We start from the raw sequence: 26,095 nt of genomic DNA, 5'->3' as shown, positions 1-26,095 counted from the left end.
GGAGAAGACGCAAAGGTAACAAACAATACTCTCTCCCCTGCTTCTAAATATAGTAATTGTTATTATTAGTAAACAGTAATAATTTAATCAACACAAGACAGGAATAAGTTATTTTCAAAATTTACTGAGAAATATCAATAGAGCAAAGTTCCAAAGTAAGGAAAAATACACCTAACAATAAAAAATAACTAAAACAGAACCTAGCTCTTTTTTTTTTTAACGTATTCAAAGACTTTCTCAGGGCTTATTTTTAGCTCTGGCTAATCAGTATTCTGGACCATGACTTTTTACGGTAGTTCTGCCTGATTCCAATGATCATACTATTTTAAGGGCAAATATAGGTCCTTTGGCTGACCTAGTTTGGGAATAGCTACTGATCTCTTGCTCTAATTAACAGCTTAAACTCTCCTCTGAAAATGGGAGCTAGTTCTATCCACATTCTTTTGTTTGATGAATTCTGATGCACCAGGTAGAACATGAGATCTTGACCTTTTTATGTCACAGACAATTAGGCAGTCTGGGGGACACATTCATAACTGAAAGAAATGCTAAATTCCAGTCAGTGCTTAGTGAAACAGAATTGCTCAGTGTCTCTGATAAAGGCCTCATTTCTCAAATATACAGAGAATTGATTCAAATTTATAAGAATACAAGTCATTCCCCAATTGATAAGTGGTCAAAGGATAGGAACCAGTAGTTTTCAGAAGAAATCAAAGCTCTCTATAGGTATATGAAGAAGTGCTCTAAATCACTATTGATTGGAGAAATGCAAATTACTACCTCATACCTATTAGACTGCTTAATGACACAAAATGTTGGTGGGGATGTGGAAAAATTGGGACATTAACATGTGGCTGGTGGAGTCGTAAACTGATCCAACCATTCTGGGGAGCAATTTGCAACTACACCCAAAGGGCAGTAAAACTGGGCATACCCGTTGACCCAGCAATATCAGTTACTAGGTCCGTATCCCAAAGAGACCCCCCGAAAGGGAAAAGGACATATTTGTACAAAAATATCTATACCAGTTCTTTTTGTGGTGGTGAAAAATTGGAAATTGATGGGGATCCCAACAACTGGGGAATGGCTGAAAAAGCTGTGGTATTATGATTGTGATGGAATACTATTATACCATAATATAGTATATTATACTGTTATAAGAAAAACCTGGAAGGACTTATATGAACTGATGCAAACTGAAGTGAGCAGAACCAGGAGAACATTATACGCAGTAATAGCAATACCATAGGATGATCAACTGTGAACGACTTAGCTATTCTCAGCAATACAGTGATCCAAGTCAATTCCTAAGAACTCATGATGAAAAATGCTATCCCCACCTCTAGAGAAAGAACTGATGGCATCTGAATGCAGATCAGAGCACACTATTTTTCACTTTCTGTGTTTTTTCATATTTTTTCCCCTTGTTGGGTCTGTGTCTTCTATCACAACATGATTAACATGGTAATAAGTTTTGCATGATTGAACACATATAAATTATATCAAATTGCTTACTGTCTCAGTGGTAGGGGAAGAGAGAAAATCTTGATCTCAAAAAATGTTTAAAATGAATGTTAAAAATTGTCTTGACATGTACCTTGGGAAAAATATTTTTTAAAAAGTAGTTGCTCTCCCAGTTTGCACTTGTATATCAATATAAGTTGTGCATTAGAAATAATGTAGAAAGAACCAATTATTATCTCTTTCCTTAAAGGTTAGTGAAAACAAAGATGGAATTTTGTTTTTTTCTCCTCCATCTAAGTTTGTAGACCCTCTGAAACCTATATAGAGAACACTGGGTGTATATAGGTCCCAGGCTAACAACCCCTTGATTGTAGATGTAAATCCCACCTTGTTCCCAACAAGATAAAAGTTTATTATAATGAGAGTTTCATCATATATTCAAAGACACAACAAATGTAACAATGTGGGAAAAGGATTTAGGACATTGTAAACTTAAGGAGTTTGTTTTTCCAGGCTCCATGGCCATAACAATCTCTTGTTCCCAGGTGTTAGATATGAGTTCTATGGTTCAAAACATCTCAACCACGACATAGATTGTAGGGGCCAGGTACTGTCTGTTTAGATTGTAAAGGTCAGGACACTGGAGGGTGTAATGTAAGTATAAAGCAGGTGGGCACTGGTCAGTGAGTGTGGAACCTTTAGGGTTGAAATGCACAGGCTAGGATGCTATGTGTGCCTTGATCGGCCCCCATATAGGGGGCTGGGGGAGATCTGTGTTTGCCTCAACTGGCCCCCATTGAGGCTTGAGGGGGATTAAGGGGAACACACAAGTTGTGCCTGTCTTAATTGGCCCTATTGAGACGTAGGGGGAGTTCCCCCCCTGCTCTTCTCGCCAGCCCCTGTGAGAGGGGTGATTAGGGCATGCTGTAGGAGTTGGTGCTCAGCAACCCCTGTGAAGTTAGATAGAATAAAGTAATTAAAGTACAACTGTTAACCCCTTTGAATGAAGCTGTCTTTCCTTTACAAAAGCAGATTGAAGAACCTGTGCTAGCAGGCCATCCTGGGTGTACTAGTGTGCTTGCTAATACAGACATAAACAGTTCAAATTTGTTTCTTCTTCTTAGCTATATTTTCTTTTCAAAGACAACTAATTGGGTTCAATAAGTGTAGAAGCCAGAAATACTGACATTTTTCCATTAGCTCACATAGACTTGTGGTTAATTATATTCTTTCATTCTAAAAAGTCTATTTTTAAGATCAAAACTTCAAAATTATGGTGGGAAGAAGTTAGCTTTAGCCACAAACAGAATAAACAGCCATTCTATTTAAATAAGAAAGTATGGCTTTTTACGTATTCTAGTTTTGTTATACAAGAGATACCAAAATTCATAATTTGCTTACCTGAAGAAAGAAGTTTCCTACAGCAATCTGAAAAACCACTTAATGCTGCCAAATGGAGAGGGAACATTCCATGTATGCCCCGCCTAAACCAAATATTATAGTATGCTAATTACAATACAAGTAAAATACATGCATTCTTTTTTCTAAACTGTCTGGGGGGAGTAGGATAAAAAATACACACTACTCTGAGACTCAAGAAAACTATGTTTTTCACGTGCATGTCAATTTTATTCAATTAAAAGAAGTTTTGAAAGGAGTAACTTGCCTTTATTGACCTATATTCTCTTACAGATTAAAAATAATTAAAAGCTATTATTATAATCACTAGGTTTACAACTACAAAACCATCATAGTTCATGTTTGGAAAACAACAAGAAAAAAGGTTTTCTTTTTCTTTTTTGGGGGGGGGGGCAGGCAAGGCGATTGGGGTTAAGTGACTTGCCCAAGGTCACACAGCTAGTAAGTGTGAAGTGTCTGAGGACTGATTAGAACTCAGGTCCTCCTGACTCCAGGGCTGATGCTCTACTCACTGCACCACCTAGCTGCCCCAAAGTTTTCTTAAAATACAAAAATTCACATGATTTTATTATCTCATATTATCAAATTAATTGACAATAAATCATTTGAAATCATTGCATCCACACCCAAGTAGAGGGAATTGAGGCAGACTGATAATCACTTCTTCACCCAAGTACCAAAACTACCTTTTCCTGAAATAACCAAATGATGTTGTAATAATTTATTTAATTTCATTCTGCTTATAGTGTAATCAGAGTCACTAATCAACTTGAAAATGACTTACTTTGCTGTGTCAGCACCGCTTGTAATGAGAGTGTTAATAAGTAGCTCATGGCCATATCGAGCTGCTATGTGCAACGGAGTATTTCCATTCTTATCCTTACAGTCTATTTCTGCTCCTACAAGAAAACACATGTAGTCAGGTCTATATGGATGCATACCAGGTTATATTAGATAGAAAAGAATAATTTATGGTTTTTTCTCAGTTCCTTCTAATTCACAATTTATACTGATATTCAAATATAAACTAAGATGGCAATTTTTCCCCCAAGTACAACAGATTCACACTTATATTAAAATTATTCCAATAAAGATGGTATTTAAAAGGTTTAATTCTCTGCAAATGGCTAAAGGCCAAGCCAATTTAACTCAAAACAAATACTTATTAGGTGCTATGTTTCAATTATTCGAAAAGGATGACTATTGCTTTCTTAAAATAATCCACCATGATATTTTAAATTAATATAGCGCAACTAAATGCAAAACAGACAGCCATCAACACCTACAACAATAAAACAATTTCTAAGTAATGACAAAGAAGTAGTTCTATTTCCCCCAAAACAAAGAAATCAACTTGAAAAAGAAACTGTCAATACATAAAATGACTTTTTCTATTTCCAGTAAGAAAAATATAAGTGAAACAACTAAAACACTAATGAAAACAACAAAAGTTACATGAAGTATAGCATTCTTAATGTTTAATGGGATTGGAAACCAAACTTGGAGATATGTGTTCTGTTATGGTAACAGCTAATAACATGCAAATGTCTTTTTTTTAAAAAAAGATTAGTTTAAAACCACATCTGAAAACAGAAACAAAAATACTTTTTACCACTCTGGATAATGGTTTGTGATCTTGAGAATCTGCCATGGATTGCTGTCATGTGCAAGGGTGTCTTCCCATCTTTGCTCTAAAGAAATATAGTCAAAAAGAATAGTTATTCTACTAGTTGTATTGTTATGTAATACACATAAATATATGAACAATGGCCAGAATTGAGGCTGGATTTTTTGTGCATAATTACTGTGTGGCTTTACAATTTGAATGAAGATACTGAGCAGAAAGAAAGAAAAGAGAACAAACCTTTAAAGAATCAGGCCTCAACTCAAGTCACCGTTAAGAAGACAGCGGAATAAGCATGGACATGAATTTCCAAGTATGAATCTTTAGAGTATAGAACAAATTTTACTAACATCAGCTCCTTGATTAGACAGGAATCACAGATACTAATTTGTCAGAAGAAGTGAGAGCATCAGATATGTATACCTTTTTCCTAGCAGAAGATTCAAATATCAGAAAATGATGTGTTCCAAAGGGATGAAGCATTGCTACATAAAATACTCCTATGTGTCAAATTTAAAGCAAGATCAAAACTACTCTAAAAAGACTATATTCAAGAACATAATGTACAGATTTTACTATAACACCTCTTCACACATTAGTATACATACATACTACAACACCTCTTCTTGAACATTGAAATCCTGTTTTAAGCACCAAATTTCTTGTTGAGATAATTAAAATGTTAAAGAAATAAAAAATTGTGTACAAAAACTATACACAATACTAGGTTTGAGAAATTTTAAAAGTGAAAGCAAATAAATCCCTGAAGGGCAATGAAACACCTTGTTGCTTTAAACTATCACATTTAAAAGAAAATTATTAGACAGGGAGCTGGGGGAAAGCATTCAGTTATGTGTTCCACTAAACCTATCATTCAATCATCACTAGACTACAGATACTTTGGAGATAAGGGGGTCTGGGAGTTAGGAGAACTGTAGTACCATTTAAAAAAATTTTTTTTAATCTCCAGAAACCAAGAAAGTGACTAGTAAAAAGCAGTCACTTAACATGTTTGCTAAATTGAAGCACAAACTTGTTATTTATGAAATATATTTTTGCAACATATACATGTTGTTACCATTGTTACGAAAGTTAAAATTCCAAATGCAAAGGTAATATTAATTGCAATTTTGTCATCAATACAAAATTATATGAATTTTGTGACCTGAACAAAATTTAATGTTGGCTACATGAAATCTAAATGAAAGAAACGAAAGAAAGCTACCCAACTTTGGAAAATGGGGGGAATTCACAACAGAGTAAATAATGTCCCATATATCTTATTTCTCTACAGTTTTCAAATTGTATTATTTTGTCAAAGTCTAAGCTTTAAGTAATATATAATTGTAATTTTATAATTGTAATTCTATAATTGTAAATTGTTTCCAATTACTTTTATTGAACTGGATGCTATCTATCCTTAAAGGATCTGTGATTTCCTCCATGTGGTGAGAGTCTTTCTACTGATGCAGCCTTTTTACCCCTGAGAATGAACTACTCCAAATTCATGAAACTGTCCACTAAGGGGCAAAGAAAACCTCCCAAAGGAGCTACAGCAACATGGTGGGCTATGCAGTCAAAGCCTAGAAGCAGATGCTGGGCTCTATCAGCTAAGCTCTTTAAGAACCCAGTCATCACCAACTTTTCTGTTGGGTAAAGCAGGCTTTAGTGAAGGCTCTGTATTGTAGTGTTTTTTAAAGTGCAAAGAGCTGAAATGTAAATAAAAAGTAGAAGCCATTCCAGCTATGTTGTAGCCAAATATAATTTTAGGAAACTGTCTCCAGGTGGGGAGAGAAGGCAGTAATTTGAAGGCAGTCCAGAAAGGGCCACAAAACTGTATCTGTACCCACTAGGCCATGGAAGCTGGGTGGCCCAAGTTGTTATTTCAGATAGCCAGGCTACTGGACTCAACTTCTATTTCATCTGGATTTTAAGGTACTTCAGACTAAGAATAATCACCAGATGGCTTTTCATGACTGTAACTTGATGGGTCAGTAGCAGCAAGCCATCTGCTGCTCCAGAGTGACAGAGACAAAAGGCCATAAAGAAGCTTCTCTCATTCTCTGGGCAACTGCAACTAATCTCCAGGATGGGGACAAAGACTAGACCTGTGGTTTTACTGATGGATGGAGACATTCCCTCTACCAACTCAAGTCAGCATCTGAGAAGTTAAGTGACTTGCCCAAGGTCCTATGGATAGCATTGTGTCACACGTCGGGCGTGAACCCTTCTGTGAAATGGCTGGTGGTGCAGAGGACAAATGGCTGGGCCTGGAGGCAGAAGACCTGAGTTCAAACCCAGTCTCAGATACTTACTAGCTGTGTGACCCTGCCTCAGTTTCCTCAACAAAATGCGGATAATAACAGTGCACACATATGTGCGCATGCATGCACGTGTGCACACACACACGTCACAGGACTGTTGTGAGGCTCAAATGAGATAATATCTGTAAAGCTCTTAGCACAGTCCCTGGCACATAGTAGGTATTTAAGAAGTGCATGGTTCTTTCCCCTTTCATTCTCATTCTCAATGAGATTCTCACAATTATTTCATGGTAACTCCCCTTCTTCAATGGGATCCCAAACACAGTAAAGGAATAGTGACTTAGGGGCAGCTAGGTGGTGCAGTGAATAGAGCACCAGCCCTGGAGTCAGGAAGACCTGAGTTCAAATCCAGCCTCAGACACTGGACACACTTACTAGCTGTGTGACCTTGGGCAAAACACTTAACCTCAATTACCTTGCCTTCCCCCCCCCCTTCAAAAAAAAAAAAAAAAAAAAGGAATAGCAACTTAGTACGTTGGCAAAATACATTTGTTACCAACATTTAATTCAAAGTGCTTCCTACTTTTTAGGCTTTGATTGATTGATTGATTGATTGATTGATTTATTCTCTAAGTATTCAGACTTTATTTTGTGGGGTTTTTTTGCAGGCCACAAGACCATCACTGGCATATGAATGCATGATAAATCATGAAGCAATCAGTGAAGATATCTCTGAATAACTCGAAGTTAATTAAATTCCACTTAGTGGACAGGATACTTCAGGTTTTTGGTAGCATGTTTCCCTCGAGAAAAACAAAGAAAAATGATCTCTCAGTGATACCCTAGATTTTTTCAAATTACTAAACTTATGAAATGATTTTATACAATTCTAGACAAAGGAAGCTATTCTTTATACACATTTACAAGTCTGATGTAAATATGTAATTCATGAATAGCAACCAACTTTCCAAAGTAATTTAAAAGACTGCACCTTCATGTTCACATCGGCTCCATTCCCAACCAGGAGCTCCAAGCACAGGGCGCCATGCGTCGATGCTGCAGCAAAGTGTAAAGGAGTAAACCCTTTCTCATTCGTCTGGTTTACGTGAGCACCACAATCTATCAACTCATTTACGACCACATCTTGTCCATTGTAGCAGGCCACGTGAAGAGGTGTATTTCCATAGGCATTGGGTTCATTCATCTGTCAGACAGAGAAGAGAGCTGCTGAGCACTTCTGAGGCGATTCCTCCTACACTGGCAATGCTGGACACAGTGGGAGGAAGGTCTACACTCTAATACAAAGCAGTGCAGCCTCATTTCTTTAAGGCTCAGTTTCTTCTTCTGTAAAATGGGGATGCCTGTAATATCTGGACTAGGGGTCTAGAAGACCTGAACTGGAATCCTCTGCTTTTGAGATCCTGGCTGTGTGGCCTTGAGCAAGTGCTTCAGCTTCCTCTTCTGTAAAACAAGGATCATTACACCACCTTCCTTACAGGGTTGTTGTGAAGATCAAATAAGATAACAAATGTAAATCTAAAAGCACTGGAGAAATGCCCACTGCTATTCCAAACCCCACAGGTTGCTGAGAGATTCAAAAGAGAGACTATAAACAAAGCACTACCATAAACATGACACTGGATAGAGAAACCAATTACTACCAACAACTAACTCTGTGAGGTGGTGCTTTACAGATGAGTAAATGCTGAAAAATAATCAAGTTGCTCAAGTCCTAAACAGCATAGGCAGAACTCAAAATCAGGATTTCTGCCCCTTAAATACACTGTAACACACTGCTTTTTATGAAAGAAAGGAATATGTTGTAGACCTGAGATAAAATACTTCTGAAACAGACAATTTTTAAAAGTATTTTTTCTTAGAAAACAACTGTGTTAGTAATTAAACAGCATTTCTATGTTAAGCCATAGAATAGCAACAGCTAATAGGATAGAGAGAATTGAATTTGTACGTATGCATTCATAATGATTTTATGGATTGGCTGAAAAACAGAATGATTAGGGGAAGTATAGAAAAGTACAAAGTGAATTTTCTAAAAATATTTTTTAAAAATAATAACATACACAGTGAATCTTACAATTTTTGCTGAAGACTTAATTACTTATTTGTGACATTAAAAGTCATAAAAACATAAGAACTAAAGCTTTATGTCTAATAGCATTACCAATTGGATTTTTCTATTAATAATTAATAATAATTTCTCAAACTAAACCATTTATTTGAGAATAACTTACAATTCAATGGCATAAATTGAAAATTCCAGTGTCTCTATAATAATTTGCATGTTTCATATTTCTCTAAAGGACTCCCAACAGGTTACTTGCAGTAATGCATTCAAGAATGAATGAGTGGGTATGCATATGCTTATACATGCATGTGTGTACACACAGACACACACATGGATAGATGGACTCAAAACTAAAAATACAAACAATTGAAAACAAATTTTTAAAAGGAATGCAATCTATGTAATATTTTTTTTTTGCCCAATTCATGTGAAGCAAATGAAATTTCTAGATACTTTACAGACTTAAAAACTTGGCATTTTACAAAAAGGCAAAGACTGTTAGGGAATGAAGAATCAGCTTGACCAAATGGAAAGGCTCCTTTTGGTTCTATTTCGATGCTTTGGATGGCGTGATTTCCATCCATGTGGTCATCATGTTTTCCTGATACTACCAATTTCACTTTATATTTTCTATCCCCTGACCCCCAATACCTAGTACACAGTGACTGACATTTAGTAGGTGCTTAAGAAATGCTTGTTCAATGATTTTATTCAAAATATTTTTGTTCAAGAAAGTTCATTCTATTTAGCACCACAGAATTCACTTATATAAAGTGGTAAATACTTGAAAAATACAAATTATTCTAATGAACAGTTTTCCAAGTATTTTGTTATTAAGAGTCTTAGAAAAAAATATGCTTGAGTTTTCTGTATTTCCATTATTAAAGAAATACTGTGGTATATGAGCCATACTTTGGTTAAAAAAACAGCAAAATGCTTAACACTATGGGCTCAAAATTTGTATTAAATGTGCAATACTCTTTTCCATTAGTTCACTTAAAGATTATATGTAAGTAGATTCCATATTTAGAAAATACATCTATCCATACAGCAATGATTTCATATTATGTATGAATAAAACAAAAACAATCTTAAATGTGTTAAAATAGTGACAATGAAATTAAAAGGCATTAGTCAATGAAAAAACTATTAAAATTATAAAAATTAAACTCTAACTAAAACTATAAAAATTAAATCAGTATGTTGTCTAAAAGAAAGGATGTCTTATTTCAGAATTCAAAAACATGACTTACCAAATGAAGTTTTTGAGAAAACTTATTATTAAACTAAGCCTGCATCTATAAAATGGATGTGAAGATAATTTAAACTTTCTCTCTCTTTCTCTTTCCTAATGTCTTCCTTCTGTATTCTATTTGCACATAACTCATATATTCAAGTTTGTTAGAATTAACACAAGGAAAAAGAGCCAAAGCAGCTCTCTTTTTTGGTGACAGCACAGAAGCCTGTATAACACCTATCTTGTTTGCTTGAGAAGGTTTTTTGCTTCTCAGCTGTATTTCAGATGCCTGAAATTGCTGGATAAGTGAGGTGTTTCTAAGAAGGTATTGAATCAATCATAATAAAACTAACTTTTTCGACAAGCTGTTCAGCAGGAAGACAGAATCTCCTGGACCCTACAGCAGAATCAGAGGTGAAGAGCTTATGACTGCATTTAAAAAAAAATTTACCCACTTGAAGGTAACTCATCCTAGAAGAATACCCTTTATCTCCTAAGTAGAACTGCCCTCTTTATACTCAATTATCATGTTGAGTTGCTAAATTGCAAAATAATCCACTACAATGTAAGCTCCTTGGGGGCAAGGACTGTCTTTTCCCTCTTTTTTTTTGTCTCCAGCCCTTAGTATGAGGCCAGGCACATAGTAGGTCTTTAATAAATGTTTAGCAGATTGAAATGAATGATGGCTGTTCTCACACTTGAAGATCATATTCGGCAAAAGGAAAAACTTTAAGAAGCATTTACAACATCGGGAAAATGTCTATATTGCAGTGACCAATGGTACAAATTTTTTTTAACTGTTGTTTTCAAAGCTTCCCAGTACTTACATCAACACCGAGATCTAGAAGATATTTCACGACACTGATCATTCCACTGGAAGCAGCAGCATGAAGAGGTGTATAAGATTTCTTATCTTTACATGTGACTTCAGCTCCATGAGCGACAAGCAATTTCACAACTTCAATGTGCCCTGAAATCAATGGGTAAAGATAAATAGTCTCATCTTTTTCATTGCTGTATATATCAGGGATAAAGTCAATAAACATACAATTTGTTTTCCCCCAACCTGTTTTTATACATATATATTCACATATAGGAAACCACTGGGTATGTATGACCATAAATAAAGGTGGTTGGGTTTCTAAGAGGAAGGGGGCATAAAAGTAAAGAACTGCTATTATATGTGGTAGTATATGCACATATTAATTTCAAGTTTATGGATACTCATTTTTTACTATGACTAACATGTAATCCATAAACCTTCTAAAACGGCTTAAAACACCAATTTTTTATTTTTGATTCTAGCTTATTTTATTTAATAATCAAGATTTCTTATGCTTTCTGAAATTATTTAATCTTACCAGTTTAAAATTTAGAATATTTTTATATTTAAAATAGTGAGACTACTTGACCACTCTCTTTTTCAGCAAGTTTGAGATTCCACAAAAACCTGTAATGACCAGTAATGACTTTGGCCAATTTCTTGAACAGTCAAAAGTTATGAGTAAATATTCAGCATGTGAATATATTTATCCCATTCCAATAATCTCTCACTAGGCCTTCTGTGCAAACTAAGCTCCTCATTCTCAATTTTAATATGCTATCCATAATTATTTACATTTTCCCTAAATGCTGAATGTGCTTATTTAAAAATCTTTGCTTTTGGAGGAGGAGAACATGAATACATGGTCCCTACCTATGTTTCAGACTTTTCTCTTCCACTACTACATGTACAACATCCTTTACTCTCCAGCTCAACTGAGTGTCACTTTCCCTGACAAGCCCGTGACTGCTCAAGTTTCTGTCTTGGCTCATGCGTTCCTGTTATTCCTCTGCAAAGTGTGTGTGTGTGTGTGTGTGTGTGTGTGTGTGTGTGCGCGCGCGCGCATGCGTTGTGTTACTATTTTCTCTAAATCATTAGAATGTAGGTCACAACTATAAGAATTACAGCAGCATTAAGATTTTTAGCAAACTGCTCTGTAATCGGGCTTTTAATTAACATAAGATGCTAAAATCAGACACAGGAAAGGGAATTCTAAAGTGTAGTTTGCTCATCACAACATCAGGATCTTATGATGTAAAATGCATAAGAGGGGCAGAGTTAAGAGAGTAGAGTAGTAGGAAGCAATGCAGCTGAATCCATAACTCATCCAAACAGATCTAGAAAATGCACCAGAATGATTCCTGATAAATTCAGAAAAGGTTGCAGTGAGTTCTTTTTCTGGACCAGGTAAGCATAGGGAGACATGAGAGGTCCGCTGACACAGGCGGCAGGGTCAGGGTAGTAAAACACTATGCCTGGACACTCCAGTGCCCAGGGGAGGCAGTGCACCCAGGCAAGAAGAGGTCCCAGATTCAGACGAGGCCACACCCAGACCCAAACAGGATATTGTGATGGGGACAAGTGCCCCCAACTTCATCAACCACTACCCTAGTTATGAGTCATAGAACCAGAGCAGACTGAGAAAAGGACCTGCAAATGAGGAGGGGGAAATGTAGAGATTCCAGATAGGGAGGTTCTAGGTGGTACCAATAAAGGAGGAAGTTACAAGAAAGCAGCAGCAGGGTGGTTCAGATCCCAGGAGCAGAGCAAGGGCTCTGATTCAGCTTCTAGCCCCATCTGAAGCCTGTAGAGAAATGTCCAGGCCAAAGGGGACCCTACAATTCTGTCACTCTCAACCAACCAAACCACGTAGAGCTGGCTGATAGGGGTTGAGTGCAGTAGTAATCTCCCGCTGCTGACTGAAACCCAGGTCAGGAATTTGCAGAGATCATAGCAGAAAGACAGTAATCAAACTTTGTCCTGGATCAGACTACTCTTGGAGCACAGAAAGCTAGCAGGTCCCTAGCCTGTCCCTGAGATCCTGGAATAACAAATACAACACCAAATGAACACCTCAATAAAGCATCCACAGGACAAGACCTATCCTCCAGAAATGTGGCAGAGCCAAACCCTCACATCAAGTTTCAAGTCAGGCTGAAAGGATAGGCAAACAAAAAAGAACCCCACAATAATAAACAAATACAGAAGAATATAACTCCAAAACACCTAGAAATAATTTGTCAGAGAAAAATACAGGTTGGGCACAAACTCAATGAGAATTCCTGGAAAAGATGAAGTTAAAAAAAAGTTAAAATTTTTTAATAAATAAAATGAGAAATAAATGAGGAGAAAATTGGCAAAGAAACAAGAGCTATGGAATAAAGAATTGGAAAGAGAATTAACAGCTTGGCACAAGAGGAAGAAAACCTTTCCTAAGGAACAAACTCCCTAAAAATAAGAATAGACCAAAGAGAAGCCAATGACTCTAAAAGACAACAAGGCATATTAAACAAAGTGTGAAAAAAGAGAACATGTAAATTACTTCACAGCAAAAACAACTGATCTGTAAAAAAGATCAAGGAGAAAAAAATTTAAGAATTATTGGACTATCCAAATGCTGCCCATTTCATCACATTTCATTAAAACATAGAACTACGAACCCAGCATGCTTAGAAACAGAGGGTTAGGCTACATGGAAACAGAAAGAATCCACTGGTTACACCCTGAAAGAAAGTCTACACTGAAAACGTCTAGGAACATCACAGCCAAAATCCAGAGCTTTTAGGATGTTAAAGCGCACCAGTCAGGCTCCCAGGTGCTTCAGCAGACACCACTGGGAAGCAGCGACAATCTTGGAATACCACATTCCAGAAGGGGAAGCATGTGGGGCCTACAACAAAGAACAATTTGCCCAGCAAAACTGAGTACCACGGTACAGGGGGAAAATGAACCTTGGATGAAATGGAACTTCAAAGCGTTCCTGATGAAGAGATCCAAGTTGTGCAGAAACTCTTAAGTTCAAACACAGCAGTGAAAGGAAACATAAAAAGGTAAACATGCATGAACAATGATAAAGAACCAAAGAAGGATACACGGCTTACTTTCAAATACACATGTCTATTCTGAATCCTAGCATCATCAAGGGAGGCAGTATGATTAGACAAGGCCTATGAGTGGTTCTGTTGAATTATCTGGTGTCTTGATGATTTTAAGAGAACAATGGAAAGAGGGTAAGAAGAATATATTGAGGGAGAAGGAAAAGGAAGATTAGGGAAAATTATCTCGCATAATGAGTGTCTGAGTCAGTCTTAACAAACACAGCTAGGTTGCGGAGGCGGGGGGATATGGAGCAGCCAACACTTCAATCTCGCTCTCACCTGAACAGGTCAAAGGGACTGCCCTGGGGAATGGCTGAACAAGCTATGGTATATAAATGATATAAAGGTGATGTAATATTATTGCACTGTAAGTAATGATGAAGGGAATGACTATAGAAATCTGAGAAGACATATAATCTAAAGAAGGAGAGGTATTTTGAGACCTTTAGGTCTCAAGTGTGTGTTTGGGAGTTGGGAATAAAAAGAGGTGATGGGGTGGGAAGGTGAGAAGGCAGATTTTTGCTGGTTGAAAATAATGAAATATAGTTTTTTTTTTTTAAAAAAAATGCAAAACCCCAGTAGATACAGACAGAATGCATAGGGCTGTTGTAAATTTGAGGAGCTGCATTCTAGAATGCCAATATGTAACTTAGTCTTGCTTTGTGTATTTATATTTCTTCACACTGAATGAAGTATTCATAGTCTTCCTGTTCTTTTTATGAAATATCATGGACAACATACTACAATGGTTCAGATGGATATTTAACTTGAGCCTAAGACATAGTGTCATTTAAATATTGATAAAAACATAGCAGAAAAGATAATAGATAATTTTAACGCATAAAATTGAAAAGCTTTTAAAAAAACAAAACCTATGTACCTAGGATCATAAGGGAAGCTACTGAGACATCTCTGAGATCCATGATACATACAGGGAAGGAACACACACGTCAGATCAAGAGTTGTTCCCCAGGAGATAAACAGTAAAAGAATATGAACATTTTTCAAAAGGTAGATTGCAAATTATTAATAACCATATGAAAAACTAATAAAAATCACTAAAACTCACACAACTCTTAACATTTCACCTAACACATAGGAAAGTGGCAAAAAGGGCAACAAAGGCAGTGGAAGAGCCATAGGCTACTACACTGCCAAGGAAAACGAATGGGCCCAAACATACGTGATAAGAGAGTGACTAAGACATTCCTTCACTTTCTCTAAGACAGAAAAAACAGCAACGGGCATTTATTGGGAACCTAAATACCAGTTTCTATGACAAGCTCAGGGAAAGTAAATACAAAAGTGAAAAAAGCCTTGGCATTTATATTCTAACAACACTTTGGTAAGAGCAAAACCCTGGAAACTAAGTAATACTCATTGATAGGGGAATGTTTTTAAAACTGGGGTATGTGAACATAACAGAATATTACTGCACTGCAATAATAATGATGACGATGATGCTAATAGGTAACACTACATATGGCACTTACTATGGCACCAGACTAAACACTTTATAACTGTTATCCTCACAACAACCCTGGGAGGTCGCTACTCTTATCCTCATTTTAGAGATGAAGAAACTGAGGCAGACAGAGGTTAAGTGATTTGCCCAGGGTCATATAGCTAGTGTCTCAGGCTACAGGAATTCAGGTCTTACTGACTCCAGGTCTAGCATGCTGTCTACTGGGCCACCAGGTACCCCTGAAAAAAGAAAAGATAAATGCAATGAATTCGGAAGAAAAAAATTACAAGATTTAAATGAAGAGATACAAAACTGACTCAAGTAGAAGGCAAATAATATATATGAGTGAAAAAATGGAAAGTAAATTATCACTACCAAGTTTAATGTGAAAAGACCTGAGAAAATGCACTTCTTTCTTTCCCTTCTTTGCAAAGATGGATGACTGGAGGAGAAAAAGACGGAGAGGGAAGGAAATGGAGGGCAAGGCACAGAACAGTGCATATAGTCAGACACAACCAATATGATGGTATATTTTGTTACAAAAGAACCCACTGGGAGGACAGGAAAGGGATGTATGTAGAAATGACTGTGATGAAAAAACAAAACTGTACGGGTAAAAAAAAAAAAACACCTAACAGACAAGAAACACTTTCTTTTATTTTATATTTTTTTTTCATTTTTTAAATATATTTAGTTAGGAGCATCGCTTTTCACAAGGGTTTGAATTACAAATTTTCTCCCCATTTCTACCCTCTCCCCCACTCCAAGATGGCATATATTCTGGTTGCCCTGTTCCCCAGTCAGCCCTCCCTTCTGTCACCCCACTCCCCTCCCATCCCATTTTCCCTTCTTTTCTTGTAGGGCAAGATAAATTTCTACGCCCCACTGCCTGTGCATCTTATTTCCTATTTGCATGCAAAAACTTTTGCTTGCTTTTGAACCTCTGTTTTTAAAACTTTGAGTTCCAAATTCTCTCCCCTCTTCCCTCCCCACCTATCTTCCCTAAGAAGGCAAGCAATTCAACATAGGCCACATGTGTATCATTATGTAAAACCCCTCCACAATACTCATGCTGCGAAAGACTAACCATATTTTGTTCCTCCCTAACCTATCCCCCTTTATTCAATTTTCTCCCTTGACCCTGTCCCTTTTTGAAAGTATTTGTTTTTGATTACCTCCACCCCCTATCTGCCCTCCCTTTTTCATCTTCTTCCTCCTCCTTTCCTGTGGGGTAAGATGCCCAATTGAGTATGTATGGTATTCCCTCCTCAGGTCAAATCCGATGAGAGCAAGATTCACTCATCTTCCTCCTCACCTGCCCCCTCTTCCCTTCCTACAGAACTGCTTTTTTTTTGGCCACTTTTATGTGAGATAATTTAGCCCATTCTATCTCTACCTTTCTCCCTCTTTCAGTATATTCCTCTCTCATCCCTTAATTTGATTTTATATTTTTAGATATCATCCCTTCATATTCAACTCACCCTGTGCCCTCTCTCTCTCTCTCTCTCTCTCTCTCTCTCTCTCTCTCTCTCTATCTATATATATATATATATATATATATATGTATGTACACACACACACACACACACACACACGTATGTACGTATATTCCCTTCAGCTACCCTAATACTGAGGTCTCATGAATCATACACATCATCTTTCCAAGTAGGAATGTAAACAAAACAGTTCAACTTTAGTAAGTCCCTTGGGATTTCTTTTTCTTGTTTATCTTTTCATGCTTTTCTTGATTCTTGTGTTTGAAAGTCAAATTTTCTATTTAGCTCTGGTCTTTTCACTGAGAAAGCTTGAAGGTCCTCTATTTTATTGAAAATCCATATTTTGCCTTGGAGCATGATACTCAGTTTTGCTGGGTAGGTGATTCTTGGTTTTAATCCTAGCTCCACTGACCTCCAGAATATCATATTCCAAGCCCTTTGATCCCTTAATGTAGAAGCTGCTAGATCTTGTGTTATTTTGATTGTGTTTCCACAATACTCAAATTGTTTCTTTCTGGCTGCCTGCAGTATTTTCTTCTTGATCTGGGAACTCTGGAATTTGGCAGCAATGTTCCTAGGAGTTTTCTTTTTGGGATCTTTTTGAGAAGGCGATCTGTGGATTCTTTCAATTTCTATTTTACCCTGTGGCTCTTGAATATCAGGGCAGTTCTCCTTGATAATTTCTTGAAAGATGATGTCTAGGCTGTTTTTTTTTGATCATGGCTTTCAGGTAGTCCAATAATTTTTAAATTATCTCTCCTGGATCTATTTTCCAGGTCAGTGGTTTTCCCAAGCAGATATTTCACATTGTCTTCCACTTTTTCATTCCTTTGGTTCTGTTTTATAATATCTTGATTTCTCATAAAGTCACTAGCTTCCACTTGCTCCAATCTCATTTTTAAGGTAGTATTTTCTTCAGTGGTCTTTTGGACCTCCTCTTCCATTTGGCTAATTCTGCCTTTCAAGGCATTCTTCTCCTCATTGGCTTTTTGGAGTTCTTTTGCCATTTGAGTTAGTCTATTTTTTAAGGTGTTGTTTTCTACAATATTTTTTTGGGTCTCCTTTAGCAAGTCATTGACTTGTTTTTCATAGTTTTCTCACATCATTCTCATTTCTCTTCCCAATTTTTCCTCTACTTCTGTAACTTGCTTTTCCAAATCCTTTTTGAGCTCTTCCATGGCCTGAGAACAGTTCATGTTTTTCTTGGAGGTTTTTTATGTGGGCTTTTGACTTGGTTGACTTCTTCTGGCTGTATGTTTTGGTCTTCTTTGTCACCAAAGAAAGATTCCAAAGTCTGAGTCTGAATCTGAGTCTGTTTTCGCTGCCTGGCCATGTTCCCAGCCAACTACTTGACCCTTGAGTTTTTGTCAGGGTATGACTGCATTTAGAGTAGAGAGTACTTTGTTCCAAGCTTGAGGGAGCCAGCTCTGCCACACCAGCACTCCTCCTTCCCCAAGAACCACCAACCAGGACCTGACTCAGATCTTAAGCAGGCTGTGCACTCCTGCTCTGATCTTCCACTTAATTCCTCCCACCTGGTGGGCCTGGGGCCAGAAGCAACTGCAGCTGTATTTCTATAGCTGAGCCACCCCTGCTGTCCCTAGGATGGTGGCTGAACCTCAAACTCCTTCCACTCTTTCCCCTGCACCTTTTCCCACTAAGCTTCTCTGTTGTCTTTGGTGTTTGTGGGTTGAGAAGTCTGGCAACTGCCACAGCTCACTGATTCAGGGTGCTAGGGCCCATTCTGACCGACTCCTGGTCTGTTTGGTCCTGCCGCCGCCCACGCTGGGCTCTGCTCCCCTCTGCTCCCAGCTCCCTGCGCAATAGACCTCACCTAGTGACTATCCAGGTTGTTCTGGGCTGGAGCCCTGCCTCCCTCTGCTATTTTGTGGGTTCTACAGTTCTAGAATTTGTTCAGAGCCATTTTTTACAGGTTTTTGGAGGAACTTGGCGGGGAGCTCACGCAAGTCCCTGCTTTCCAGCTGCCATCTTGGCTCCGCCCCCAGCCAAAAAACGCTTTCTTAAACCATGGAAAACCCGTACCAACACTGAATTTATATATTTAACCACCAGAAATAAAAAAATCACTCACTTTTTAAAAAAAGAACTTAAGAACTGTTTCAATAACTTTAAGAAAGTGTGGCAGCTAGAGGGCATGGGGACAAAGTACTCCACTGAAGTCAGAAGACCTGGGCTTTATTAGAATTACATAGAAACTGCTGATGATTTGTGTGGACTTACTTTATATCCTGTAAGTTTGTAGTTATTGTTTCAATTAATTTTTTAGTTGACACTTTAGGGTTAAGTACAACATCATATCATTTGGAAAAAGCAATAATTTTGTTTTTGCTTTACCTATATTAATACTTCAATTTGTCTTTTCTTGTTTTATTGCTATAGCTAACATTTCTAATACTATATTAAATAGAAATGGCGACAATGAACAACCTGGTTTCACCCCCAACTTACTTAATAGAAAGGATCCCAGTTTATCTTTAATACAAATAATTGTAGCTCTTGGTTTTAGATAAATACTGTTTATCATTTCAAGTAAAATCCTACTTATTCCGATGTTTTCTGTTTTCTTAAAAAAAGAAATGGACATTCTATTTTATCAAAAGCCTTTTTCTGTATCTAGTGACGTAATCAAATTTCTCTTAATTTTATTACGATAGTTGAATTTATAGTTTTCCTTATTTCAAACCAACCCTGAGTTCATGGTATAAAGCAAACTTGAGTCATTAACCTCTTTTGTTAATATTTATAATTTAGATTGTAAGTTGCTTGAGGGCAAGGGCTGTCTTTTGCCTCTTCTTGTACACTCAGAGCTTAGCATGGTGCCTGGCACATGAGAGGCACCTAATATATGTTTTTCATCTTTATTCATTAGGGATATTGGTCTATAACTTTATTTTTCTGTTTTGACTCTTCCTGGTTGATGTATCAGGACCATATCCGCATCATAAAGGAATCTAGTTGGATCCCTTCTTTTGCAAACAATTTATGTAATATTGTAATTAATTGTTCTTTGAATGTTTGACAGAATTCATTTGTAAATACAATTGCAAATGAAAAACAGACTGAAATGATTGGCAAAATATTAATTGCTCGTGGATAAGACAAGTCAATATAATGAAATTTATAATACTACCTAAGTTATTATTCAATATCATACTAATCAAAACCAGCAAAGGATTACTTTATAGAACTAGAAAAACTAATAATGAAACTATAGGCTACTAGATGGTACAGTGGAAAGTGCTGAGCTTGGAGTCAGAAATTCATGAGTTCCAATCTGGCCTCAGACACTTACTAGCTGTGAGACTCTGGACAAGTCACTTAACCCTGTTTGCCTCAGTTCCTCATCTATAAAATGAGCTGGATGAGGAAATGGCCAACCACTTCAGTCTCCTTGCAAAGAAAACCCCAAATAGTGCCATGAAGAGTCAGACGAGACTAAAATGACTGAAGAACAAAAATAATGAAATTCATATGGAGGCAAAAAAGTCAAGAATCTCAAGAGAAATAATGAAAAGAAATGGAAGCTAGCAGTACCAGATTTTAAACCACACAAAAAGCAGTAATTATAAAAACAATTTGACACTGATTAAAAAATAAAAGAGAGATGAATCAGTGGAAAAGATTAGATACATAATATGCACAAGCAAATACATCTAATACCACAGTGTTCAATAAACACAAAGATCCCAGCTACCAGGATAAGGACTCACTTAAAGGTTAAAAAAATGATAAGAGAGCAGAAGATATTCAGAAAGGAAAAGAGACAATTAAGGCTGTATTAGAACTACCAAATGAAATTTGAATTATACTAAAAAGATAGACACAATGAGAAAAAAACAAACAGTATACATAATAGAAATTTAGTCTTATGTTGTTATTGTTTGGTTGTTTCTCAGTCATGTCTGATTCTTTATGACCCCATGTGGGTTTTCTTGGCAAAGATACTGGAATGGTTTGTCATTTCCTTCTCCAGCTCATTTTATAGACAAGGAACTGAGGCAAAAAGGGCTCAGCGAATTACTCAGGGTCACACAGTTAGTAAGGGTCTGAGGCTGGATTTGAGCGCATGAAGATGAGTCTTCCTGACTCCAGGCTCAGCACTTCACTGTACCACCCAGCTGCCCTAGTATTATTTACACTCCTCCCATTTTTCTTTATATGCTGAAAAGTCCATGCCTGTTGGGTATTTTTACTAAAACAGAATTTTTAAAAAGGTTTTTAATATGAGAAGGAAAAACCATCCTAAATAACACTAACAAATATTTCTGGAGTAACTTCACAGGCCCACTATTATGGCAGGAATCTTATTTAAAGGAAGACACTTGGATGAATTTTCCTTAAAACAATTCAAAATATAACATGCAATATGTGAGGAAAACACTGTAAGGGACCTCTGATGAAGAGCAGAAGAGCAGTGGGGAAGAGAAATGCAAGGAGGTATTTGATGAACGGTGCCTTAGGAACTAGTTGGTTGCTTGGCTTGACATACAGAGGACAGAGCAGTCACTGTACAGATAGGGCCATGGAAAATTACTTCAGTAGCACAAAAAGAATGGACTGCAGCAAAATAGCCTGGTGGTAGGCAGAACTCTTTTGAGATTATTATGAAAGAATACGGCCAAGAGTTAAAGAAGGCCTGTAACAGGACTGGATGTGCAAGTACAGAAGTATACTTGGCCATGCTCTAGTCAAATGTGTTGCCATCATTCCAAGGATATGCAACCAGAGAGCTCATATTCTGTCCCCTCCTCCTGTGGAAACATTATGTCCTTCTTAATCTGGCTCAATGCATCAAAAGTGAAAGGAGGAAGAGAGCTATGAATTTTTTCCCAATGTGCATAAATAGAATAATTGGAAGGCTTAGCTCAGAGGGCAGGAAGCTCCCTATACCATACTTGACACCCTACACCACACCTGACAAAAAACAAACCCCAAAACCAAAACCAACCTCAGAGGCCCTGAGCTACATGTTCGGTGCTATTCTGGGCAAGAACAACTGGAGGCAGCTTACTGCTCCCTCCTTTCTGTCAATAGCTATAAGTCAAGTCTTGGAGCAGGAAAAGTTTTGTACACTTTGTACTTTTTGTATTTGTGCTATGTGTTTGTATACTTTGTATTCTTTAACATAATCATTCGCCAGGCATTATTAAATTTTTTTAAAAAATGGAAGCATTTCCATATTACCATTTATTTGGGATACATTCAGGACACACATGCCATGTATGTTGTATGTACACACACACACACCTAGGAATGTGGTGTTATTCTTTGTCCACTTCTCCACACACGTACACTCACACAAAACACTTTAAAGTTAGCAGTTCACTCCCCAAAGCTACTCTATGGTAAGTTATTATATTAAAACCAATCTCCTGATTGTCTTGAACTAAAGATTTAGTTAGTAAAATTTAAGTAATCAATTATTGAGGAGGAGAAACAGTCAAGTGCAGTGGTTATGGCATTGTACTTGAATCAGGAAGTCATGTCAATACACATTACTAAGCACCCACTATGTACCAGGCTCTGTGCTAAGCACTGGGGATACAAAGAAAGGCAAAAAGACAGTCCCTGCACTAATGGGGGAGACAGCGTGCCAACAGCTATGTAAAAACAAGATACATGCAGGATAAACTGGACAAAGTTAGATGAAAGGCACTATCATTTAGGGGTATCAGGCAAGGCTTCTTGCAGAAAATGGTATTGTAGCTGATACTTGAAGGAGGCCAGTGAAACCAGGAGATGTAGGACCAGGAAGGAGAGCATTACAGGTATGGACAACAGCCAAGGAAAGGGCCCAGAGGCCAGAGATGGTATGTCTTGTGTGAGGAAAATCAAAGAAGCCAGTCATGGGATCATTGATTATGCTGAGGGGAGTCAGAAACAAGAAGACCAGAAAAGCAGGAAGGGGCCAAGTTAATGAAATGATTTTATATTTTGATCTGGGAAACAATAGAGAGCCACAGATGTTATCGAAGAAGGGGTGTGACATGGTCAGATCTGTCTTTTAGCAATGCCACTTTGATAGTTAAGCAAGAGACTGAAGAGCAGTGAAGCCAAGCAGAGGGTTACTGTGTGAGGTGTGAGGTCAAGGCATGAGGGAAATGAGGGCCTACAATAAATAAGGTGGCAGCAGTGTCAGAAGGAAGGGGATAGAGCTGCTGTTCCAAGAGCAGAATCAACAGGAGAGGAAGACTTGAGTCAGAAGGCTAGTCCTTTATCACATTTCCTGTGAGTTCTGAGTTAACTCTGCTTAACTCTAATAGGTTTGCAGCTCATGAGAAGAATTATAAATGTATAAGTTAAAAAATATGACTTAAAGCAGAACAAATTATTTATATGGTTATGACACATTATTAGAACTATAATAGCACTTAGCACTGTGGCTGGCAATATAGGAGGTGCTTAAAAATTGATTATTGGACTAGATTTAGACTTAAAGGGCTAAAGATCCATATACAGTTAATCTTCAACATTCATGGGACTAGAAACACTCCTGTGATTTTCTTAGTAACCTCATTTTCACTTTCATTTTGGCAACTGTGCATATTCATGACTATCTGACATCTGACCCAGTACCCAGTGAAAGGTAAGATTCAGGAAAAAAAAAGTTTTAGTTTTAAGAATTTTATTTGCTGTACTCTGTGGTACTGTAGATTTCATGAGTTATGAAAAGTAAATATTGTCTGAAATCAATGTTTTTAAAAATTGAGATACTGGCACAAAAGGTCACAGAAATCTAGGGAACTACTAGTGAGAAAAAAATGTTTTGCATATTACCAATTTTATGAGTTATTTCATGACTACTATGTTAAGGAAAGTACAATTATTAGAATTAATGTTTTGTTATAAAAAATTGTATATGTGTTGAAAAGTGTATTTTCAGCAACCTCTAGCAAAAGATTAGTTTTTGGTCGTTGTGGGAACCTAGGCCCGTATTTCCCACAGGCTCAATGTATTAACATCTGTGTTTTTGACTTTCATGCCATTTTCTAGGAAGATACCTGCAACAACAGTTGAGGATTGACTATACAACCAGTGGGCTAGCAATGAGTGAGCCTTGATCTCAAAACCCGATGAAATAAGAGATGGAGAGGAGAATCAAATACACTATATATTCAACATTTCATATTAACAGAATAATTCAAAATAGCACTGGACATAGCGTTCCTAATGCTATGTGTAATCTGTATGTAACTACTGTCTATATTTTGTTCTTTCTTAACTTCTACAAAAATGAGTAAGTCAGTCATTCAATCACAAGTATTATAATGTGTGATTTACAAAACAGATCAAAAATGAAATAAAGATACCTACCCATATATGCTGCCCAATGAATAGCTCTTCTGTCCTTCTTGTCAAATGCATTAATATTGGCACCTCTGGACAGCAGCAGATTGACCATCTGAAATATAAATGAAATAATTTCATATTAACGTATAAAATCGAGATGTTTCCTAATCCCTATAATGCCACTAAGGAGGTCCCTGTGGGCAAGGTCCTCAACTTTTATGGGCCTCGGTTACTTTGTATTCGAAATGAGAGGACAGAACTAGAAAAAATTCCCAAATAATTTTTTGGGAGTATATGGATTGCTTTTTTAATGTTAAAAAAAAAATTCATGGGCCCCCACAAGAAAGTAGTTGGACTGCTTGTATCCATTCAATAAGAAAATACAAAATGCCTAAAGGAAGGAAGAAAAGGAAGGAAACAAGACTTTATTAAGTGCCTACTATGTACCCACTTTACAAACATCTCATTTAATCCTTATAACAAGCCTGGGAGGTAACCCCCATTTTATAGAAAAGGAACCTGAAGCAAAACAGAAGTGAAATCACTTGCCCAGAGTCACGCAGCTAAGTGTCTGAGGCTGGATCTGAACTCAGATCTCCCCAACTCCAGGCCCAGGGCTCTGCTCTATCTGTTGGGCCACCAAGCTACCTCAAGGGATATTATGAATTTAATAATGCTTTTAAATTAACTTGAAACCTTGGACTTAATCTTATTTAAATTTCCTACAGGTTAAAAAGTTCTATGATTCTATGATAGTGGGGAAAATAAACGAAGGAAATAATGCAATTCAGCAACCTGGTGCTTAAGTCCCATAATCCTTGCTGAAGGTTGTATTTGCTGCAAATGAAACATAACTAACTATAATTGTGGAATTAAAAAAAACTTCTAAAATAATGATAATTAAGATACAAATGTCTGCTGGAATGAGAGTCGTAATGGTATTTTAAATCTGAAGATCTTTCCCAGCTATTGATAGGCCTATGTGACCTTGCTTATGTCACAGGAAGCCTAAGTCACATGTGGTGGGAGGAGCTTGCTGAACGAGTGGAAGCAGAAGGGTAAAGCAGGAAATGCTCAGAGCAGAGGCAGAATTTGTGAGTGTTTGTGGGCAGGCCTCTGCAGGGGGATGGATGGCTTTGGGATGGAGTCGTTCTCTGCTGTGATATTGTGTACTAACTTCTTGCTATGATGGCTTGGACTTACTGGTTCTGAGATCTGGTTCTCTGGTGTCTGAATAAATGTTTTACTTTTTTACCTTCTATATAGAGAGTCTCTTATATTTTGTGATACAGAACTACACAGGCATGTTCACAATTGGTAAGAGGGTAAAAGGGTAAGAGGAAAAATGAATTCCAAAATACTTTCTCCTATTTTTCTCACAAATAATTTTTTTTCATTCCAAAGGACAAAAACTGCTCTTATAGAACACTAAATAATTGATTGCATACCTCAACATGTCCACTGAATGCTGCATGATGTAAAGCTGTCCTGCCAGCTCTATCAGACACATTTACATTGCTTAGGAGGGGCACCAAAGCTTCAGCACATTGGACAGCTTTGTTTGCAGCAGCTATGTGTAAAGGAGTTTGCCAGTTTTTATCACGAGCATTAACATCTGCTGAATGCTTCAACAATACCTGGACAGCTTCCTGAAAAATTTATGTGAATAAAAATGAGTGAAAAAGGATAGAACAGTTGTAAAAAATATACAAATACCCACTGAGAAAATTAATATTAAATGATAAAGGTTTTTGTGGAATTTACAACCATAAAAACTTATTAATCTGCTTTAACAAATCCCCCCAAAC

The 26,095-nt window shown here is 37.1% G+C and overlaps 1 protein-coding gene across 1 annotated transcript in view; it reads right to left on the bottom strand.

The window, feature by feature from the left end:
* ANKRD28 (ankyrin repeat domain 28) overlaps positions 1–26,095 on the bottom strand; it is a 139,164-nt gene that overhangs the window by 49,174 nt on the left and 63,895 nt on the right. Inside the window, exons 5-11 of the mRNA XM_036759306.1 lie at positions 25,736–25,936; positions 24,312–24,399; positions 10,922–11,064; positions 7,763–7,975; positions 4,496–4,574; positions 3,668–3,782; positions 2,866–2,948 (exon numbers count right to left, since the gene is read on the bottom strand). Of these exons, the coding sequence (XP_036615201.1) occupies positions 2,866–2,948; positions 3,668–3,782; positions 4,496–4,574; positions 7,763–7,975; positions 10,922–11,064; positions 24,312–24,399; positions 25,736–25,936 (922 nt within the window). The remainder of the gene's footprint in view (positions 1–2,865; positions 2,949–3,667; positions 3,783–4,495; positions 4,575–7,762; positions 7,976–10,921; positions 11,065–24,311; positions 24,400–25,735; positions 25,937–26,095) is intronic.

Source organism: Trichosurus vulpecula, chromosome 5 (genome assembly GCF_011100635.1).
Source record: "Trichosurus vulpecula isolate mTriVul1 chromosome 5, mTriVul1.pri, whole genome shotgun sequence".
Taxonomy (NCBI): domain Eukaryota; kingdom Metazoa; phylum Chordata; class Mammalia; order Diprotodontia; family Phalangeridae; genus Trichosurus; species Trichosurus vulpecula.
The sequence above is the reverse complement of the archived record's forward strand: the minus strand, read 5'-3'. Positions and strand labels throughout refer to the sequence as shown.